Below are 19868 nucleotides of genomic sequence, written 5' to 3' on the forward strand. Positions count from 1 at the left end.
GACCCCCTGCCTTGGGCAGGAAAGACTGCTGGGGTCAGATGACCCCAGCCAGATGCCTATCCAACTTTCTCTTAAAGACTTGCAAGATAGGAGAGAGCACCACCTCACTTGGAAGCCCATTCCAAGTTTTGGCCACCCTTACCATGAAGAAGTTTTTCCTGACATCTAGCTTGAATCTGCTGTCTGTGACCATTGTTCCTTATTACCCCAAAAGGCGCCCTGCTGAACAGAGCATCTCTGATTCCTTGCTGCATGCCCCTAGTTAATTTATAGGCAGCCACAAGATCACCTCTCAGCCTTCTCTTGCAGAGGCTGAAGAGGTTCAGGTCTCTCAGTCTCTTCTGATAGGGCTCGGCCTGTAAACCCTTAACCATATGAGTGGCCCTCCTCTGGACCCTCTCGAGGTTATCCTTCTTAACAATATAACCAGGGACGTTGATCCCAGGGACAGTAGCCATAGTGTTGCTGGTAGGATTTACAGGCCCAAAAGTGAGTAATGAGTTAGGCCTGGTGGTCTAAACATTGCACAGAGAAGAACTGAAACGGGGATAGGGTTAGTGCCTGGAAGGAAGGGACATTTCTTTCTCTTTCTCACACACACGCACCATGTCTAGCTATAAATACAAATAAGGCAGCCAGAAATGTAAGGAGGTAAAACTAAGGGAACTAAAAGAAGCTAAAAGATACCAGTCAGTCTTCCCATTTTTCAAAACAGACAAGGCCTTTCTCCAGTCTGGCTCAGGCAATACACTACCTTAGGAAGCAGATGAACAAAAGCAAGATGGGAATGATTTTAATATAGAGGCTGTGCCTGTGGCAACTGACAATGAAGAAAAGCTGCCAGATGCATTATGTAACTCCAATCTAATGCTTTCAAAAGATAGTCAAGTAATATCACCATTAGCACCACTACATTCAGAAGAAGACTTACCAAACACAGGAGAGGGTAGTAATACACAATCTGATTGAGGCTTTTTCAAAGACCCAGGCTTGTGGCCTAAACTGATAACAGATTTGGTCTGCCAAAAAATTATTCTATCTGGTGTCCCGACTTTTGAAGAAATGTGGGAGCTAGCAAAGTCAATTCCAAAAGATGTTGGTGGGCATAAGTATCCTGAATTTCTTCTCAAGTGTAAGACTTCCAATGGAAAACAGCTACCAAGAGACTGGCTTGTTTGGAGTGCTACCCAATCAGGCGCTGTATTGTTTTCTTTGTTGGTTATTTTCTGACAGGAGACAAAAACCATGCAGAATGCCGGCAAAAAGTGAAGAGTATTCACCAAATGTGACAAAATGCCAAAAGCTATATAATGAACTTCCCGAACATGAAAAGAGCATCGAACATAAAACTCGCTACCACCAGTGGAAGGAATTACAGCAGTCACTGTCAGGTGAACGTGGAGTGGACAGTGCTGTTCAAAAACAACTATTAAGAGAAGCAACAAGATGGAAAGAAATACTGGGAAAACTGTTGGACGTTACCTTGTATCTTGCTTCAAGAGGTTTAGCATCCCAAGGGGATAATAATCTGATAGGTGACCCACGCAGTCTGACAGCATCACTCGTGACCATTGGGCCAAAGTTAAACAGAAGCAAACAGAGGGCAATATAATGCAAAGACGGGCTCATTATCTCTCATGGGAGAGTCAGAATGAGTTTACTGAATTATGTGGTAAGAGTGTGCAGAAGGCCGTCCTTTCAGAGAGAGAAAAGGCCATTTATTATTCTATCATAGGTGATGCTCCCCTGATGTCTCTCACCAAGAACAACATGTGTTGATAATCCAATTTGTAGTTCACAACAAAAATACTGGTACATTTAACATTAAAGAAAGGGTTTTTTAGTTTATCGACTTTGATTTAGAAAATGGAGAGCAGATAGCTGAAATGCTAATTGCCAGTTTGAAGTGCCATAACATTCCTCTCGATGATTGTAAAGGTCAAGGTTTTGATAATGGCTCTAATATGTCAGGGAAAATAAAAGGTGTTCAGGCCTGCATTATGTCCAAAAATGAAGTTGATGTGTATTCTCCTTGTGCTTCCCATTCACTAAATCTTATAAGAGTTAATGCTGCAGCAGCATGTACTGAAACATTAAAATTTTTTGGTTGCATGCAGCAATATTTTGTGGTGTTCAGTGCTAGCTCTGTGAGGTGGAAGATTATAACAGATAAGATTCACTGCTCACTCCACTCGCTGTCAGAGACATGCTGGGGTGCACGTGCTGATGCTATCCATCCCCTCACTGGGCATCTTCCAGCTATTCTGGAAGCACTGGAATGTGCTCTTGAATTAAATTTGACACACAAAGCTCAATCACAACTGGAAGCACTGAAAAGGTAGGTCAGCTCATTTTCATGCCTTTTGTTGGCTAGCTTCTGGTACAAAGTTCTTACAAGTATTGATGACAGAAACAAGATTTTACAAGTCAGGGGAATCGCTCTTGAATCAGAGGCAGCTCTCATTGCTGATATTATTGAAGAAGTAAAACAACTTGGAGATCAGTGGCCCTAAATTCCACAGGAAGCATGTCTTGTAGCAGAAGGCATGGGAATTTTGCCAGAGTTACCAAAGAAGAGAGGCCAGAAGCAGAAAAGATGTCATCTGAGGAACCACGTTCTACCATCTCTGAAAATGATCCAGAATCTTTATTCAGAAGGAATGTTTTTGACGCAACTTTAGACAATGTTATCTATGGATTAGAGTGCAGATTCAAGCAACCAATAACGTTTTATTTTACATTTTGTTCAGTCCGAGAATATGTGACACTAGATCCTGTGGAAGTGGACAAAGCTTCTAAATGTCTACTTCACGGGTATCCTACAGATCTTTCTGAGAATTTTCCTTGTGAAATGTTGCATCTGAAAAAAAATTCACAGTTCACAATTCACAGTAAATGTCAGCAGGGGGAGTCATATAACAATCCACCCTGCTGATCTCTTTGGTACTAAATTACTGCAGCGGGTGCTGGCAAACCAATAATCCCCTCACTCCTGAAATGTATTCCTCTCCCTTCCCTCCTTCCTGAAGCCGTAGCTGTCCACAGCAATCCCCACACCAAGCCACAATAGCCTGCATGGTCATCCTACCCCCAGTCCTCCTGGACTCCCACCCCAATCTGCCTGTGAAAGAAAACACGTCACATCCACATGGAACTTTATAAATTAAAACCGTTATTTTAACTTTTAAAATATTTGTTTCAATGCATGATAAAAATGTTGCTCACTGAATAAAAGCTTTAACCTTAAAAAGAAAAAAAAACAGTATAAAACAGTATAAAAATATAGTATAAAATATAAAATTCTCTTTTTCCTCTGTATAAACTATAAATAAATTACCAACAACTATACTATAAAGAAATAAATAACTACAAATACGCTATTCTAGTCTATTCTATATATTCTATTCTATTCTACACTATTCTATTTCTATTCTATTTCTATATCTATTCTATAACCCTTCTAATTTTATACTGTGTCTAATCTTATGTCTATAATCTTCTATTTTCTATCTTCTATTGTTTTTAATCTTCATTATCTGCTTCTATCTCTGCTCTTCTGAAAGTCCTGCAGGGGAAGAAAGAAGAAGTGTTTGGCCCATACTCCCAGATTCACACAATCACACCCTCATGCACATGAGAGTGACAGCCACACAGCTGAGGCAATGCCCCACAGCACCTGCAGGCTTAAGGCAGACTGCTGGGGGTGGGCTGCGGGCAGGTGGAGCTGGCTCTGGCATCCAGAAACAACCTGCAGCTTGACCTGATTGCTAGCAGGCCTGGCTAGAGCCTACAACACCCTGCAGCAGGCTGCAGCACCCTGCTGCCCTGGATGGCACGGGCCAGGCAGGCACGTGGCACTGAGATGCAGCATGCCAGGGGGTATGGGGCAGGCTGGGGCAACTGGCCCAAGGGGCTCCATCTAGGGAGAAAGAATTACCAACACACCTACAGACTGGGAGGTGACTTTCTTAGCAGCACAGCAGCAGAAAGGGATTTCAGAGTCATAGTCAACTCCAAAATGAACATGAGTCATCAATGTAACAAAGTGATAAGTAAAGCCAACCGCACTCTTTCATGCATTGGTATGCATCACAAACAGGTCTAAGGAGGTGATGCTTCCCATCTGTGCAGCGTTGGTAAGACCACAGCTGGAGTACTGCATCCAGTTCAGGGCACCAGACTTCAAGAGGGGTGTGGATAATCTTAAGAGGGTCCAAAGGAGAGCTACTCATATGGGTCCACAAGTAAGACCTATAAGGAGAGATTGAGGGACCTGAATTTCTTCAGCCTCCGCAAAAAAAGGCTGAGAGGGGATCTTGTGACCGCCTACAAATTCATTTGCGGGGCACAGCAAGGAATAGGGAATATACTGTTTATCAGGGCATACCTTGGCTTACTAGGAACAATGGCCATAAAATGATGGAGAGCAGATTTAGATTAAAGATTAGGAAAAAATTCTTTAGGGTGAGGGTTGCCAAAATCTGGAATGGACTTCCAACGGAGGTGGTGCTCTCCCCTACCTTGGTGGTCTTTAAGAGGAGACTAGACAAGCACCTAGCTGAGGTCATCTGACTCCAGCGCTCTTTCCTATGCAGGGCAGGGGGTCAGACTCGATGTTCTACTGAGGTCCCTTCCAATCCTAAAAATCTATGAATTCTATGAAGAATTACCTGACTATTTCAAATATTACCTAAATATTACCTACATTTCAGAAAATTACCTAAATATTAAAATATATCAAATATTACCTACATTTTAAAAAATACCTAAATATTTCATATATTACCTAAGTATTTCAAAGGTTCTGCCTTTAAATGGGATGCAAAAATCATGGTCACCATAGCTGGTAGCTGGCCCTGGCAACACAAGCAGCCCCTTCCACCGCCACTGCCAAGGCCACAGAGCTGCCCTGTTACACTTATTTTTATACTTAAATGCTATATTTTTGCTAATATGTAAAGGGTCAAGTTCAAACCTGGCATAAGCATCATATCAGCGAAAGGCATCTGCTTACATCAAACCTGAATTTACCCCCCAGAAGGAGGCGTGCAAAATGTAAAGGGTTACGCCAATGTGCTGTTTAAGAGAAATTCTTTTCTAGTTCCAGTTGTCTTTTTAAATAAGTATGAAATATTCTATTACAGCTCAGGATACAAGTATCTCTGATTTTCCTCACCTGTAAGTTTGTTTGTTTGGTTTTCAGTGTGCAGTCTCCTTCCTGAAAATGTTGTCCTTCTTGGGTTCAGAGACAGATGAGGAAAGACTGATCAAAGCCAGCCAGACGCTGTATGATTATGTGTATTCATATGTCTTTTCAACAAACACAATATTCAGAATCCTCAATCAGCACCTTGGTACCCACTTCCCCATCATTTCAGTGAAAGAAAGCCTTAGCCTTAAAGAGAACCTTCAACTCTTGGTCAGCTCTCTGAACGAGTTGCAAACTGTTGTAGAAACAGAAGCCAAAGATGTTAAGCATCACATCGGCCAACAGTTGAATGCTAAAATTGCTGGCCCCATCACCTCTCTGCAGGAGAAGATTGCAGTTGTAAAGGACCTGTATGAAAATTATAAGGGAGTTTTAGGAGGTGTATGTGGTCCATTCATTGCAGTGCTGCTGAAACATGGCAATCTCTCAGACTCAATAGAATCTGCCATTCATCAGTTGGTGACTTCCCCTGCCTTATCCCTCCAAGTTGCTGACCTTATAAATCACAATGATCTCACCAAAATACTACCAACTACAGACAATGGCAGCAGCCCTTCAAGGAGTACCGCTCAGCAGACTGGACCACTCAATCTGTCAACCAGTTTCTCACTGCCTGGCTTCATACAAGCTATTCTTCAGGGACAAACTACTAAAAACAGCCTGAAAATTGCAGCAGACTATCTGGAAGAAGCTGTCAGGGTACTAAAACCATCTTGTGAATTATTCCAATGCATTGTTAAACTGGTCGAGGTCTGTACCTCACTGGTGCCTGAGAAGGTGCAGTGATCCGTCAGGCAAATGCTCACATGGTAGAGATCCATTTCTTTCCTTTCTATTCTTACAACCAGGAAAGTTATGCAAAGGAACAAGAGATAATTTCTGCTTCCCCAGTAATTTGCTGTCACATTTAGCATCCAGATTTGAACATTGTATTAAAGAGTGAAAGTCAAGCCCTGTTGTTTCGTTAATGCAAAATCTGAATAAATAAAAATCAACAGGAAACTAACTCAAAAGGTAACATGAGTGTCAAACTGTTAACTGTTGAAATTGTATCTTTATTAAGTATGTTTTAACAGTCTGGCCAAGCCTATTTGATTATTTCAATAGTGTTAGTTCAGTTTGACTTGTCTGCTTTTGTGAGTTGGGCAACTAGAGTTCCTTTATTTTAAATAAGCTGTGATAGGGGTATTCTTAGGGAAACTGACCACTGATTGGATTTGCAGGTGATCTGTCATTTTGGAGCGGAGGATCATTGTGATTTGAGATCTTAATGTGCAGTAAAGTGAAGAATGATTTTGTGTATCTACCAGTTTTTCTGTGCTACCTTGGCCATGTGACTTAGAGGTAAATCGACAGGACTTGGGCAACTAACTCAGTTAATGCACCTATAGGTCCTCATAATTTTTTGGTCAACTTTCTAATCCTGGAGGCACCTACATTTCCTGGACACCTAAATTTGGAGGTGGCCAGATGAAACAATTGTATTGGTTTACTTCAAGAAACACTGAGCCAATGAGCTGTTTCTTCTGTCTGTTCCTAAGCCACTGTGACTTTAAATCCACTTAATTTATTTTTAAAGTTACAGCACTAATCTATTGGTACAGGTAGAGGAGTGGACAGATACAACAGCTACGTTGGCTTATCTGACACACAGTTCAGCAGCCTGTCCCTCAGCCCTTTTTAAATGTTTTATCATTACATCTGAAAGTTCCCTGGGCATCTAATAAGTGTCTATTTCTAAGCCTTCCTAGAAGTACCTGAGTCATAACTCAGGCCTTTGTACGTGCCACATTTTTTGCCCTTTCTTGCACTGCAAAAGCGTGACTGTTTGCACAAGAAGGTTTTCCAGACAGTTTAAAAGTCTTTCTGGTGCATTAAAGTAAGAGTCCTCGGATGTAGTTTAGTTTGGCTCACTGCGAATTAAAGCATTGCATCCATGGATTTGTTGCAGGCAAACACTAAGGCACTCAAAGACGTGTAATGAGCCTCTTTGCCCACCAGATGGCGCTGCGGCTTGTCTATAGTTCACCACTTTGAATTGCTTCTGCTGTCAAATTGCTTCCACTTTGTTTTCATGTACCATTACCCAGCTCCGTGTTCCCACAGCTGCGTGGCAGGGCATGGGGTAAGGGGCCCTGGCCTAGGGGGCAGCCCTCGACCATCCCACTCTCCTGCCCCGCTGGCCGGGGACTGAGCTTAATTTGCTGGAAAACCAAGTGTGTACAAACACACTGATGCAACGCTCCAAAATAAACAAGTTTAAATTTTATAAACCTATTTAATTTAATAAGGATTAAACCCCATGGTGTGTACAGGCATCCAACATTGCTGAACAGCAGAATAGCTAACTCAGGCCAGAGCCTGGTTCGGGATCTACATTGTAGACATTCCCCTGCCACCAGAGTCCAGGTCCATCAATTCCTAGTTGGGGCAAATTGTACTGAGCAGGTCAATAGAAAAATACATCCGCTAGGATGCACAGATATAATTTTACATGAGCATAAATTTCAGCTGGTGCAGAGCTCCTAAAAGGCTAATAGTAAATTAACTGAATGAAGACTGGATCAGTGAGACATTTAAAGAAAATCTTAGTTGCCATGCTGGAGAAAAGCTGTGATTCACTATAAAAATTGCAAAGTGGGTTGCAGGAATCAGGAAGGATTTTGCTGCATAATTAAGTAAATAACATAGTAGCCAAGTTGTAAAAAAAACCAAGTGGCCATTTGGTAGTCTGTGTAAATGCATTACTGAGTTTCAGTTCAATTTTTAGTGGCTAGATGTCTTCAATGTAAAACAATACATATTTAGTCATCTTGTTAATAGACTGAGCTCAGACCAAAGCCTCAATGAGCCAGAGGCTAAACAACAACCTCATGTCTAAGATATGGCCCCTTTAAGACAGACACAATCAAGTGGAGTGGGAAATTTTCATTACTGTTCACACACTGTAGTTGTTTTGGGATTAAAGAACTTCAGAGTTATTGCTCTGATGCCTTTTTTCAAAAATTAGGAAAGCATATCTTTAAATAGTATTCTTATTTCAGTATGTGACATGAGGGACTGCGGCATTGACAAATGCACAGTCACATGGGTGGCAAACTGGCTCCAGGGGTGCACCCAGAGGGTGGTGGTGGACGGGTCGATGTCGACCTGGGAGGGTGTGGGCAGTGGAGTCCCCCAGGGCTCGGTCCTTGGGCTGGTGCTGTTCAACATCTTCATTAGTGACCTGGACAAGGGTGTGGGGAGCACCCTGTTCAAGTTCACTGATGACACCAAGCTGTGGGGTAAAGTGAATACACCGGCGGGCAAGGATCGCATCCAGGCAGACCTGGATAGGTTAGAGAAGTGGGCGGATCTGAACAGGATGCGGTTCAACAAGGACAAGTGCAGGGAACCAGCATTATGGTTATAGGTTAGTGGCTGACCCTCTCAGCAGCACAGAGACAGAGAGGGATCTTGGAGTCAGGATTGACTCCAGGATGAATATGAGTCACCAGTGCGACGAAGCAATAGGCAGAGCCAACCGCACCCTGTCATACATCAACAGGGGCATCACTAACAGGTCCAGAGAGGTCTTGCTCCCCCTCTGCGCGGCGCTGATCAGGACGCAGCTGGAGTACTGTATCCAGTTCTAGGTGCCGCACTTCAAGAAGGACATGGAGAACCTGGAGAGGGTCCAGAGGAGGGCCATTCGTATGGTTGAGGGCCTCTGTGGCCAGCCCCATGAGAAGAGGCTGAGGGACCTGAATCTCTTCAGTCTCCGCAAGAGGAGACTGAGGGGGGATCTTGTGGCTGCCTACAACTTTATCAGGGGCCACCAGCAGGGACTCGGGGAAAGTCTGTTCACCAGGGCCCCCCTTGGAGTCACCAGGAACAATGGCCACAAGCTGAGGGAGGATAGGTTTAGGTTAGATATTAGGAAGAACTACTTCAATGTAAGGGTGGCCAGAGCCTGGAATAGGCTTCCCAGAGAGGTGGTGCTTTCACCTTCCCTGGAGATCTTCAAGAGGAAACTGGATAGGCACTTGGCTGGGGTCTTATGACCCCTGCCACCCCCAGTGCTCCTTCCTGCCCATGGCAGGGGGTCGGACTCGATGATCTGTCTAGGTCCCTTCCGACTCATTGATTCTGTGATTCTGTGAATTATGATCACTGGTATCACACGCTGAAAGTCAAAGCAATAAAATAGAAGGGACAGTTAGTTTTAATAGTATCACACCCCTTCCCTGATACACACACTAAGCTAATACAAGTCAGTTGGCTCTACAATTTTTATTTAACAGATATGTAATTTTCAGGTCTTTTATTATTGGCCACCAGAGGGTACTATTACTGCAAACACAAAAAAATCCTACTAAGACTTTCAAAGGAAATGCTAATACACAGTCTGTTAGGACTTGAGTTTTGTTTAGTCAGTTTATATTCATACTGAAGGCCTTACAAAAAAGGGCTGAGACTGACTGGAGTCATAGTTATGCTCTTTAGTACATACACAGATCAATTATCCTTGTATTTGCAATGTATATACACATGGACCTGGTTTGATGATGTCATAGTGCATGAGTTCTTGTAGAATCTGAACAGCATACACCCTGACTCAACTAGTCAATGAGAGTTGCAGCCAAAGTCACAAAAGGTGTTTGGCACTTTGTTGCATCAGTAATATCTATTGCTGTATCGCTAGCTTGTCATTCCCTCTCCTCCATTCTTCACTCTTGCTCACTCAGCATATGAATCCATCTGGAATCAGGGAAAAAGCCATTGTCTGGCCAAGTATAAGGAATCAGTGATCACACAAGAAAGAAAAACAGTGACCCATGGTGTGCTGACACAGTTCTTGTTACTTGATGCTATAAAAGAATCAAACAGGAAGATCTTTAGAGTTTCATTGACAGGGCAGAGTTCTGTTGCATTTAATTTCTGGCAGCCCTTGTTTAGGACAACCATTTCCTTATAAAATATGTTTAACACATGAATGAAAAAAAATGGGATAATCACATCCAGAAAACCTTTTGCCCAGAATCAAATGCATGTAGTTTAAATTTTCCATTTCCTCAGTTTTGGCTATTTTGAAATGTAGCATACAGCATATACAATGCATAACTCAGATTAAAGTTGCCTGTTTCAAAGGTGTATCGCAGAGACCTCTGTACAAAATCATTTCTATCTCCTTTACATCCCAGTGGAGTTAATAAACTCCACCTTCTGTGCAGGATTCTAGCTTAGCTAAGATATCCCTTTTCACCTCTGATAAAGGCATAGTAAAGTAATTATATCCAAAATCCTACTCATTCAATTGTACTAACATTCCGGAATGCATTCTATTTGCGTATGAGTCTTAACCCAGAGATGTCAAAGCATGTTTTCTTTAGTTACAATGGAAATCAAAATCAGCCTCACCAGTGGATGTAATCTTAACTCAGGGCTATCCAGCTTCTGGGAACCAGAGGCCACATGCCACATAGGCCAGCTGTGATTTGGGCTGCATGCCACATAGCCCCCCAGGATACCTGCCCCTAGATTGGGATGGGCAATTATTTCAGGCAGAGGGCTGCTTACCCAGTTTTGGCAAGCTGTCAACGGCTGCATGGGTAGCCCCACCCCTTGACAGGTGCCCCTCCTCCTGGTCACCATCTTGGGACCAATGTCCCAATGTCTCAGGGCCGGCACCGGTGGGGCCCAGAGCAGGGCTGGGCTGAGAGGGGTCTGTGAAGCTGGGCTGGGCTGCACCAGCAGGGAGAATGGGGAGCTAACCCGGCTCCATAGAGCTCCTGCCAGCCGGGACCCTGTACTCCTGCCTCCCTACTCTGGGCCTCACTGGTGCTGGCCCCAGGACACCAGTGTGGACCCCATTCACCTGCTCACTCCCAGTGCCCCTCAAGCTCTGTGGTACAGGCAGGGGGCACCTTGCAGCCCTGATCCCCTGCTCACTGGCAGGTAACGAGCTGGTGCTGAGTGTGGGGAAAAGCAGCTCCTCCCCTGCCCCATGGCCAGTGCTCCCATGCAGGCTGTGAGTGGCTGCAGCGCAGGGCGCAGGGCACAGGGCAGGGGAGGGGTGGCTTTCCCCACTCCCCTGCACTCAGCACCAGCTTGTAACCCGCACCTGCTGCCATCCTGGGCCCTGTACCAGCTTCAGGCTTGCCCATCAGGGCTATGCCATGGTAGCAGCTGCGGCCCCACCACTTGCTGCACTGGGCAGTTTGCCACCACCACCTCTGGGTTGTCCAGCACGCAAGCTCCAGGTGGGTAGCAGCAGCAAACATTGCCCAACGTGGCAAGAAGTGGGGCCACATCTGCTGCCGCTGTGCAGCAGGCCCAATGGGCGAGGCCAGAGCCGGCATGGCAACCAGGCTGGCAGTGGGGGTGGGTTACAAGCTGGTGCTGAGCGTGGGTGGGGGAAAGCGGCCACTCCCCTGCCCTATGCCCGGCGCCCCGTGCTGCAGCCACTCACCACCCATGTGGGGCTTCCTGTGCCTGCTCAGGACAGCCCCGCGTCGGCTGCGAGTGGCTGCAGCAGGAAGCACCAGCCAGGGGGAGGGCAAGGGGCTGCTTTTCCCTGGGCTCAGCTTTTCCCCGGGCTCCTTCCCTGCCCAAGGTTCCCCCCACCCTCCCTTATCCGAGTTTCCAGTCTGGTGCACTCACGTGGTCCCAGGCCAGAATTGGGAGGGCTGGGTCAGGCAGACCCTGCTGTTGCAGGAGCCTGCCGGGCTTCCCCTGGGTCCTACTACCCCTGGTTTCTGTCATTTTTTACAGGAACCAAGGACAGATCAATATTAATTTTCTAAATTTTTTAGGGGCCCTGCGGGCCAGATAGAACGGCCTCACAGGCTGGATGCACCCTGCAGGCCATATTTTGCCCACCCCTATGTTAACCCCTCACAGGCTGGAGGTGATCCTGTTGGACAGTTCTGCCTTAACTGAGTGAGAAACCACAACTGCTCCATCCTAATTGGATTAACCTGCATAAATGAGACTATCATTTTTGTTCATACTTAACGATTCTTAAAAACAAAAAAATTCCCATTGCTGCTACTTGTGCTTAATGTGCACCATTCCTAACAATATTGGGATGCCTGAAAAGAAAAGCTTGTTTAGGCCTTGGCTTCTTTGCCAGCAGTTTACCAATTTAACCTGTACAAAACAAAATTAATAATTGGTTCTCCAGCATCACCACCACCACCAAATTTTACTGTAGGCCAAGAACAAAAAAGCATATGCCCAACTGAAGGAAATGCCTAGATCCTTCTTCTTTGGGTCTACACTATGAGAATTCCAATAGACAATACCTTTCAGGAGTTCGCAGTTGTACTTGCTGTAATTCCCCAAAGAGTCCAGACGCAGCCAATTGCCTCTCTGCGTCCAGTTGAATTTCCTGACTCTGAATACTTCATAGGGGGGGATAAGGACCTCCCTCTCAGATGCATAGTGGGAGAACTGCTGCACAGGTGCTCCCAGGCAAGTCTTTATGATGAACATTGTTTCGGTCCCAAATTTCTTGGCTTCCTTCCAAAGGAGAGAGGAGGAGGCAAAGCGGCCAAATCGCACTGTACTGCCCAGTTTAGCATCAAAATGCAGGCCTTTTACCCCCCTGTATACTAGATAGCACTTGTTTGTTGTTGTGCCACTTGCCCACCTCCTTACCAGTTGAATTGCTGTAGTCAGGTAGAAGTGCAAATATTTGAAGGGGAAGTTGTGTCTGTAGTGCCCTGGGGATCTCCCAGCTCTGGATATAGCCTGGTTCAAGTCAGAGTGTAGTGGAGAATTCATGGTATAAGCAATGAGGGCTATAGAGTGATTCTCCTGCATCTCTTTGAGCAAACTGGTTGACATCATTGCCCAAGCCTCTTGGGCTTTTTCCCAAATGTTTGAGTAGTTCTCATGAGCACCCAGTTCTTTTTGGAAATAGTTTCCTTGTTTCAATTCTTCCACCACCTGGTTTCTGCAGCCATCATATTGGTCATCAAAGGAATCTGGTGCCATATCCATGAAAATTTGGGGCACAGCCTACAACATATAAGTCATGCAAGTTTATTCTAAAAAATATGGCCCTGTCAGCTTGAGTATATCAATATGGAAATAAATCATAATTTGTTCCACTGTTTGTCCTACTACAGAGGGCCCAGAGTACACAGCAGAACAGTAAATACTACAGCACAGTGTTAGCCATTAGGGAGCAGCAATAAACTGCACAGCTTATTGCTCCACCTTTTATTTCTCCTGTGAAGCTCCTGCGCATGTGTTTGCACATGCACCCAGACCTCGGCACATTGAGCCAGGTCACAGCAGCCCAGGGCTGCTCCAACTGGTCTCAATGTGCTGCAGAGGGTCTGGCCTGGGACACAAGGGTGCCTCAGCATGGAGCTAGCCAGCTAGCAGGTCCAACACTGAAGCACCCTTGCGCACCAGCCAGGTGGTCAACATCTACACATGCACTGTTGCGCACAAAATAACTATGCAACAGGCTAGGACTTGTATTTACAAGCCTTACCTTGCTGCAAAGGTTTTTTTTTTTTCGTGTGTCCTAATAGGGGTGCATGTGTAGACACTCAGACATTTACTACATGGTTAATTAGGCAACTGCACAGTAAGCATCTCACATAAATGTGCCCAGTGAGTGGTAGACAAACCTGGCATTCATTTTGCTCTTGAGAGGAGCACCTATGTGACCTCAGGTGTTTAGACAAGTTAAACTTAGAGACTGCGTCCCCATGAGAAATATGCTTTTTCCCAGAGACAAAGAGCAGCGGCACAATATGCTGCTTGTCCCCGGGAAACTCCCATGCACATGTGCTCTGGCACACGGCATGTTACCCAAGGTGGGGTAGGGGAGGCTAGGGCCAGTACCTGCAGTACCATCAGCCTTACCTGGGGTCCTGAGGGCCTTCAAGAGTTGTAGCTGTGGCAATCCAGCAGCATGGAGCCTAGCCAGCAGCTAGAGCCTGCCAGGCTCTGGTTTCTAGTGGCACACACTGCCACCAAATGCGCCGCCCCACCTTTTTAAGGTGAGGGTTCTCTTGGTTGTCAAATGGCAAGATTCCCGTTACTATATTAGTTATTTCTTCATTATCTTTACCGTTTTTGATGCGGAAATGTAAGTAGGTGGCTAGGGGTTATTAGGGTGGATCATTAATCCATCTGCTTTGGTATCCTGCCTCTGACTGCCCAGTGTTTCAGAAGAAGTATGTAATCATCAGCAAGGATCTGTGTTTTCTGTTCCTCATGGGAAAACAGAAAAAAACACGGATTTTCTCCTTTTACTGAAGGAAAACATAGATCTCTCATTTTAACAGAGAAACCCATGGATTTTGCAGTTTTGCAAAGAGCTCTCTGAAAGCTGGCAAATTTCCAGCTTGCAAGGGGCTGAGAGGGAGCAGGAGGAGGGCAATCAAGCAGGGGGTGCCATGTGCATGTATATGCTCCTGTAGCTAACTGGGGGAGGGAGGGAGTTGAGCAGGGCTGGGGGTAGGGCTGGGGCTGCTGCCCAGCTGGGTGGTGCATGGGGCCTGGGGCTGCAATATGTGGCTTCAGGACCCCCGGCAAGGAGCAGGACAGGGCCATAAGTGGCTCATCTGGGGGCGCAAGGGGGGTGGGACCAGTTTCCCGCCACTGCACACACTCCTAGGGGCACAGGGGGGGACTCATACCCTGCCAGTCTGTGCATGGTGTGGGAGCAGGCATGGGCTGCCCACTGTGGGCTTGGGCTCCTGCCTTGCTGCCCTCCCCCAGGGCCTCCACAGCCTGCAGCAGGGCAGCATGGGAATCTCATTGCCGCTGTGAGCTCTGCACTGCCCTGGTGACACATCCCCCAGCATGCACAGCTGCAGCAAGGAGCAGAACCCCACACCGCCACCCCTGCTGCTGCTGCTGTGCTGGGGATGCCTTGCCAGGGCAGCATAAAGCTTGCAGCAGCAAAGAGATCCCCACATGGCCCTGCTGTTTCCTGCTGCGCCAGGTCGCACCCACTGGGCTTCGGAGGACCTGGGAGAAGGGAGCAGGGTGGGAGCCCAAGCCCATAGTGGGCAGCTGGTGCCTGACCCTACCCCCGCCCCTGTCTCATGCACAGATCTGGAGGCACGAGTCCCCCCTGCCCTCCAGGAGTACACGCAGCAGCAAGGAGCCAACCCCTCCCCCCCGAGCCCACAGCTGGAAGGTAGTAGGCAGCAGGAAACAGGCAGCAAGGTGGGAAGCCGTGCTTCACTCCACTGCAGCAGCCATCACCTCCTGCCAGGGCCAGGGGACTGTGGACCCAGGTCCCTGGCCCCACAGCCCTAACACCACCAGGAGGGCCAGGGGGCTGTGGCAGGGAGTGAGGTATATGAGCAGGGCCAGGGGGCTGAAGGGGAGAAATGAGGGGCCTTTCATTTTAATCGTGGATTGGGGGGGCAGGGGTTATCAGAGAATTTGATTTTTTATTAGAGAGTTTGCATTTTTTTATCAGGGAAAACCAGGATCCCTGGTAATCAGTATGCTAGCTGGGAAAGGCCATAAGAGTGTATGTACTATAAAGATACATTTCCTGATGCCTTGTTTTGCCATCATAGATATTCTATCTGCAGAGCACGTTATTCACAAAATAATGGTCTGTAGCCTGTAAATCATAAATCACATGAATAATCTTTACTCATCTAATTCATCTACATAGAGCCAAAGGAACTAATTTTATAATTAACTACTATTCTAACGGGTAAGAAGTTGCAGAAGTAGGCACCACAACAGGAAAATAATACTTAATATACATTGTTATATGGTTATATAGCAGATTACCGGCTGACATGGTTTTTCCTATTAAAAACCTGCTGTTATGAAACATTAAAATAATGCATCTGACAATATCATTGGGCTGTTCTTTTTGCTGCCTCATTTCGTATTGGACTTTGGTCAAATGCTATGTCCAATTAGTTGATATTTAGTTGAATACTGCAAGTAGGTAATCAGTTTATTTCAAATCATCACTGTTCATGTGAATGTGGGGTTACAAAGGCATATCTTACTTGGCTTTTAGACTTAATAGATTTCATAGATTTCATAGACATTAGGGCTGGAAGGGACCTCGGGAGATCATCGAGTCCAGCCCCCTGCCCAAAGGGCAGGAAGTCAGCTGGGGCATAGGATCCCAGCAAGATAAGCATCCAATTTACTCCTGAAGGTGTTCAATGTAGGTGCTTGAACCACCTCCGCTGGCAGACTGTTGCAGACCTTGGGGGCTCGGACAGTAAAGAAATTCTTCCTTATGTCCAGCCTGAAACGGTCTTGCAGGAGTTTGTGACCATTCGACCTCGTCATCCGTTGGGGTGCTCTGGTGAACAAATGGTCCCCCAGATCCTGGTGGTCACCCTTGATAAACTTATAGGTGGCCATCAGATCACCCCTGAGCCTACGCTTTTCCAGGCTAAAGAGTCCCATGGCTCTCAGCCTGTCATCGTAAGATCTGTTTTCCTGACCTGAACCATATTGTTTTATTTGGGATATCACTTCTCTGACCATGTCAAGCTAAGTCATTTGGAGGGTTGGGAATCCCTACTGCAGACAGGGGATATAAAACAGCAGATGAATACATCTCTGGACAGATTTTAAAGCAAAAGAACACTTTTCTGAGAACAACCCACAAATATTGGCTGGGGAAAAATCTGACTTGAAACTACCATTTCTAGCAGCAAAGTTAGAGGGATTAGAGTAGGTGAGAAATGGAGCAGAGCCAGTGAAAGCAAATTAGTTTTCATGCTAGGACTGATCCAAAATTCACTGAAGATAATGTAAAGGTTCTATTTGACTTCAGTGGGCTCTGAATCAGCCATTCTCTAAGAGATGACACAGTTTCAAATAAAGTACAACCTTTTCACCCCTCACCAGCCACTCCAGGGAGAAAATTAGCAGCAGGTTGGTCAGTAGATCTGTCATCATTCCAGAATCCAGAGTTCCACAATTCTGTGGTCACTTTGAGCATCAAGAGGGGTTTACTCTGTTTTCTAAAGCTGTCCTCCTCTTTTCTTTTCTAAAGTAATACACTGAATTTTTAAAAATTCTGCAGTTTGGAATTTGCAGTTGGATTTAAGTCAAGATTCTTTCTTAGCTTATTCCAGAGGTAGGGATAATCACCAGACTTGCAGAATTGAAGGATAGTAGCTTTGAACCAAGGCAAAAAATGCACTGGCAATAATAGCTCCAAATTAAAAATAATATAGACAAAAGCTACATACAAAAGGAAGTGTCTGAGTCCTTTAAAACCTGAGGCAGTTTCTCTTCCACTCCTTTTATGGTTGTTATATTCACCAGGTCTGTATCAATTTGCTTCATTTCAAAATCACCTGCATTCTTTTTTTCTTCCTCCTTCTTTGTTCTCCTTACATCATACTCTGTCCAAATGTTGTTAATAGTCCAGAGAGAAAGGAGATCCTCTCTTTGAGATGTCAGAAGAATCTCTCTCCTGTGTGTTTACATAGCATGAAAAGAAGAGGGAAGTCTCCAGTCCAGAGTTTAATGAGCAGCATTAAAAGGAGTGCATAGGCTCTGATAAAGGCAACAGAGACATGGGTTTCTCATTCAGAACCCATCTGGGACCACTGATAATACAGACGCCAATTCACTTCTGACCTCATCGTCTTCTAGTTCCCCTGATAATGCTGTTGGCAATCCCACTCTAATTTAGTTGAACATTGTTTTTTAATTTCCACATTGCTTAGGGAAGGCACATAAATGCATAGTCACAAAACCAGGCTCCCACTTTCTAATGTACCTCACAGAATGAGATTACAGGGACACTCAGTCTCCATGGTCTGATCACTTCTCATGCTCTCTGCTGAAATTGACAACAAGGAAGAAAACATTTGTCAAAACTGAAGGTGTTTTTGTGTAGGGTGGGCAAATGAATTAGGCTAAGAGCTACCAGCTCATTTCACAAAACTGCAGTCAGATGGCGGTAACTTTCAATCAGTGCTGATTTTGGCGGGAGTCAAACCAGTCCCTTTTTGTGAGCGGCTACATCAATGGTTCTCAACCAGGGTGACACAGCAACCTGGGGTTCCTTGAGAGCCTGTCCTTTCAAGGGTGCTATGGGGTGCCACACAATTAGCACTGGTAGGTGTGCATACACCAGAGGTTTCATGTAGGATACCATAGTGTCAAAAACACTCTGACCAGTTGTGGTCTTTCTGAAGAATTGCTCTGTCATTGTTTTGTAGTCAAAATATGAGTGAAAACGAAGAGCTGGCATTTTCTTGGGGGTGCTTTGAATCTATCAAGGGGTGCCGCAAATCCGAAAAGATTAGGAACCAGTCAGCTACATGTTCTACTCCTACTTACAGTTTGCACATGATCTGATTCTGAGGGAAATTGTGTCCAGCTTGTGGGAGGCAGTCCACAAGACATTTAGACAAACCTGAACATGCTTGGGGCTAAGTTTTGTGAAGTCATAAACTAAACAGCACATTCTGGAGCCTTTTCGGCGCTCTCAGCACTGATAAGGTCTTCTTACATATCTCTGTAAAACACACCAATACCCCTGCTTCCCACCTCCCACCCATGTAGCTTCTCTGGACTTCTTACCCACATATCATGCTCTGTGGCTTGTTGTGGTTACTCTGCATAGAAGAACTAACAAAGGGGGCCAAAGCATGGTTCTGTGCATATGGAATAACGAAATGCAATCTTTAGCTCAACTTGGTAGTACTTGAGGCAGAAAGGACTAGGGATAATAATCAAGGAAGGTGTGTTGGCTGGTAAATCAGGTACACATGTGTTTATAGTTTGGTTCCTCATGAGACATATACAACTACAAAGATGATGTGAGCTTATGGCCACCATTGATGTCAAAATACAATTAGGGGCTAGTTCATAATACTATGATAGCCTGTAGCGTGGGGCTTGGTGCTCCTGCTACTCTAAGGACCGCAGGTGGTGGGAGAAGCAGGCAGCAAGTGTAACCAGAGTCAATCAGGAGCCATAGGACTAGGGAATGGTCTGGGCTAGAGTGAATATAAGCCCAGGCCCTGAATGTAGCCAGCAGTAAGATTCTGGAGACTGCTGAAGAAACATCATCTCAGGAGGAGGGCTACAGCTCCAGAGTGCCAACATGGAGAATACAGCATGAAGCAGGCTGATCCTACAGGCTGCAGGGGAAGGAGCTCCTGGCTAGGAGCCCTGGAAGGGAGAGTCTGATGGGCTGCTGAACTGCCTTGTGATTCACAGTGAGACTGGGAGCTTCAGGGCTATAACTCAGAGCTGGGGATTATGCTGGTACCTAGTGAAGACTGCCCTGGAAGTTTGTTTGCCTACCCTGAGGTGGAGTACAGTTTGCCTACCCTGGGGTGGGGCTGTGTGCTGTTTTCCTCTCTTGTTGGTGTTGATGGGTGCAGAATGGCGAGTTTGCTAGGGTGCCTATCTTTTGGTTACAGTTCATACTGGTGGTTTGGGTTGGGAGTGTGAGGGGTAGTCTCTAGCAATCCCATTAGTGCCGTAGAGACATGTAGTGACCTTGAACCCTGCTGGGGGCAGGTTCAAGGCAGAGCCAGCACAGACTCCAAAGCAGGGCAGAGCATGGGGCCACAGAGCCCAGAGCAGGGCTGAGCCAGGGGCCCAATGCCTGAGAGGGGTGGAGATAGGGGCCAAGGCCCCGATGCCCAAGAGGGCAAGACTAGAGCTGGTCCAATACAATGGGCCTGGG

At 45.8% G+C, this 19868-nt stretch overlaps 1 protein-coding gene across 1 annotated transcript; it reads right to left on the reverse strand.

Moving 5' to 3' along the window:
* Positions 1 to 9473: 9473 nt before the first annotated feature.
* On the reverse strand, positions 9474 to 18698 carry ART4 (ADP-ribosyltransferase 4 (inactive) (Dombrock blood group)). Its single transcript, XM_090041048.1, has 3 exons — positions 17042 to 18698; positions 12496 to 13213; positions 9474 to 10059 (listed from the first exon to the last, which is right to left on the reverse strand). Exons 1-3 carry the CDS (start codon positions 17108 to 17110, stop codon positions 9956 to 9958), a joined length of 891 nt encoding a protein of 296 aa, XP_089897174.1. The 5' UTR covers positions 17111 to 18698; the 3' UTR covers positions 9474 to 9955.
* Between the last annotated feature and the right edge of the window lie 1170 nt (positions 18699 to 19868).

This window comes from Crocodylus siamensis, chromosome 4 (assembly GCF_052110815.1).
Source record: "Crocodylus siamensis isolate JL-2025a chromosome 4, ASM5211081v1, whole genome shotgun sequence".
Classification (NCBI taxonomy): domain Eukaryota; kingdom Metazoa; phylum Chordata; order Crocodylia; family Crocodylidae; genus Crocodylus; species Crocodylus siamensis.

What these genes read in the sequence shown, in the direction of transcription:
- ART4 (XM_090041048.1), bottom strand. Translation starts at nt 17,110, where the DNA reads ATGATGACAGATCTACTGACCAACCTGCTGCTAATTTTCTCCCTGGAG. An exon ending in GGCTGGTGAGGGGTGAAAAG is followed by an intron (nt 13,214 to 17,041) that starts GTTGTACTTTAT and finishes TATATGTTGTAG; the next exon opens with GCTGTGCCCCAAATTTTCAT. An exon ending in CAACTGCGAACTCCTGAAAG is followed by an intron (nt 10,060 to 12,495) that starts GTATTGTCTATT and finishes ATTCTTTTATAG; the next exon opens with CATCAAGTAACAAGAACTGT.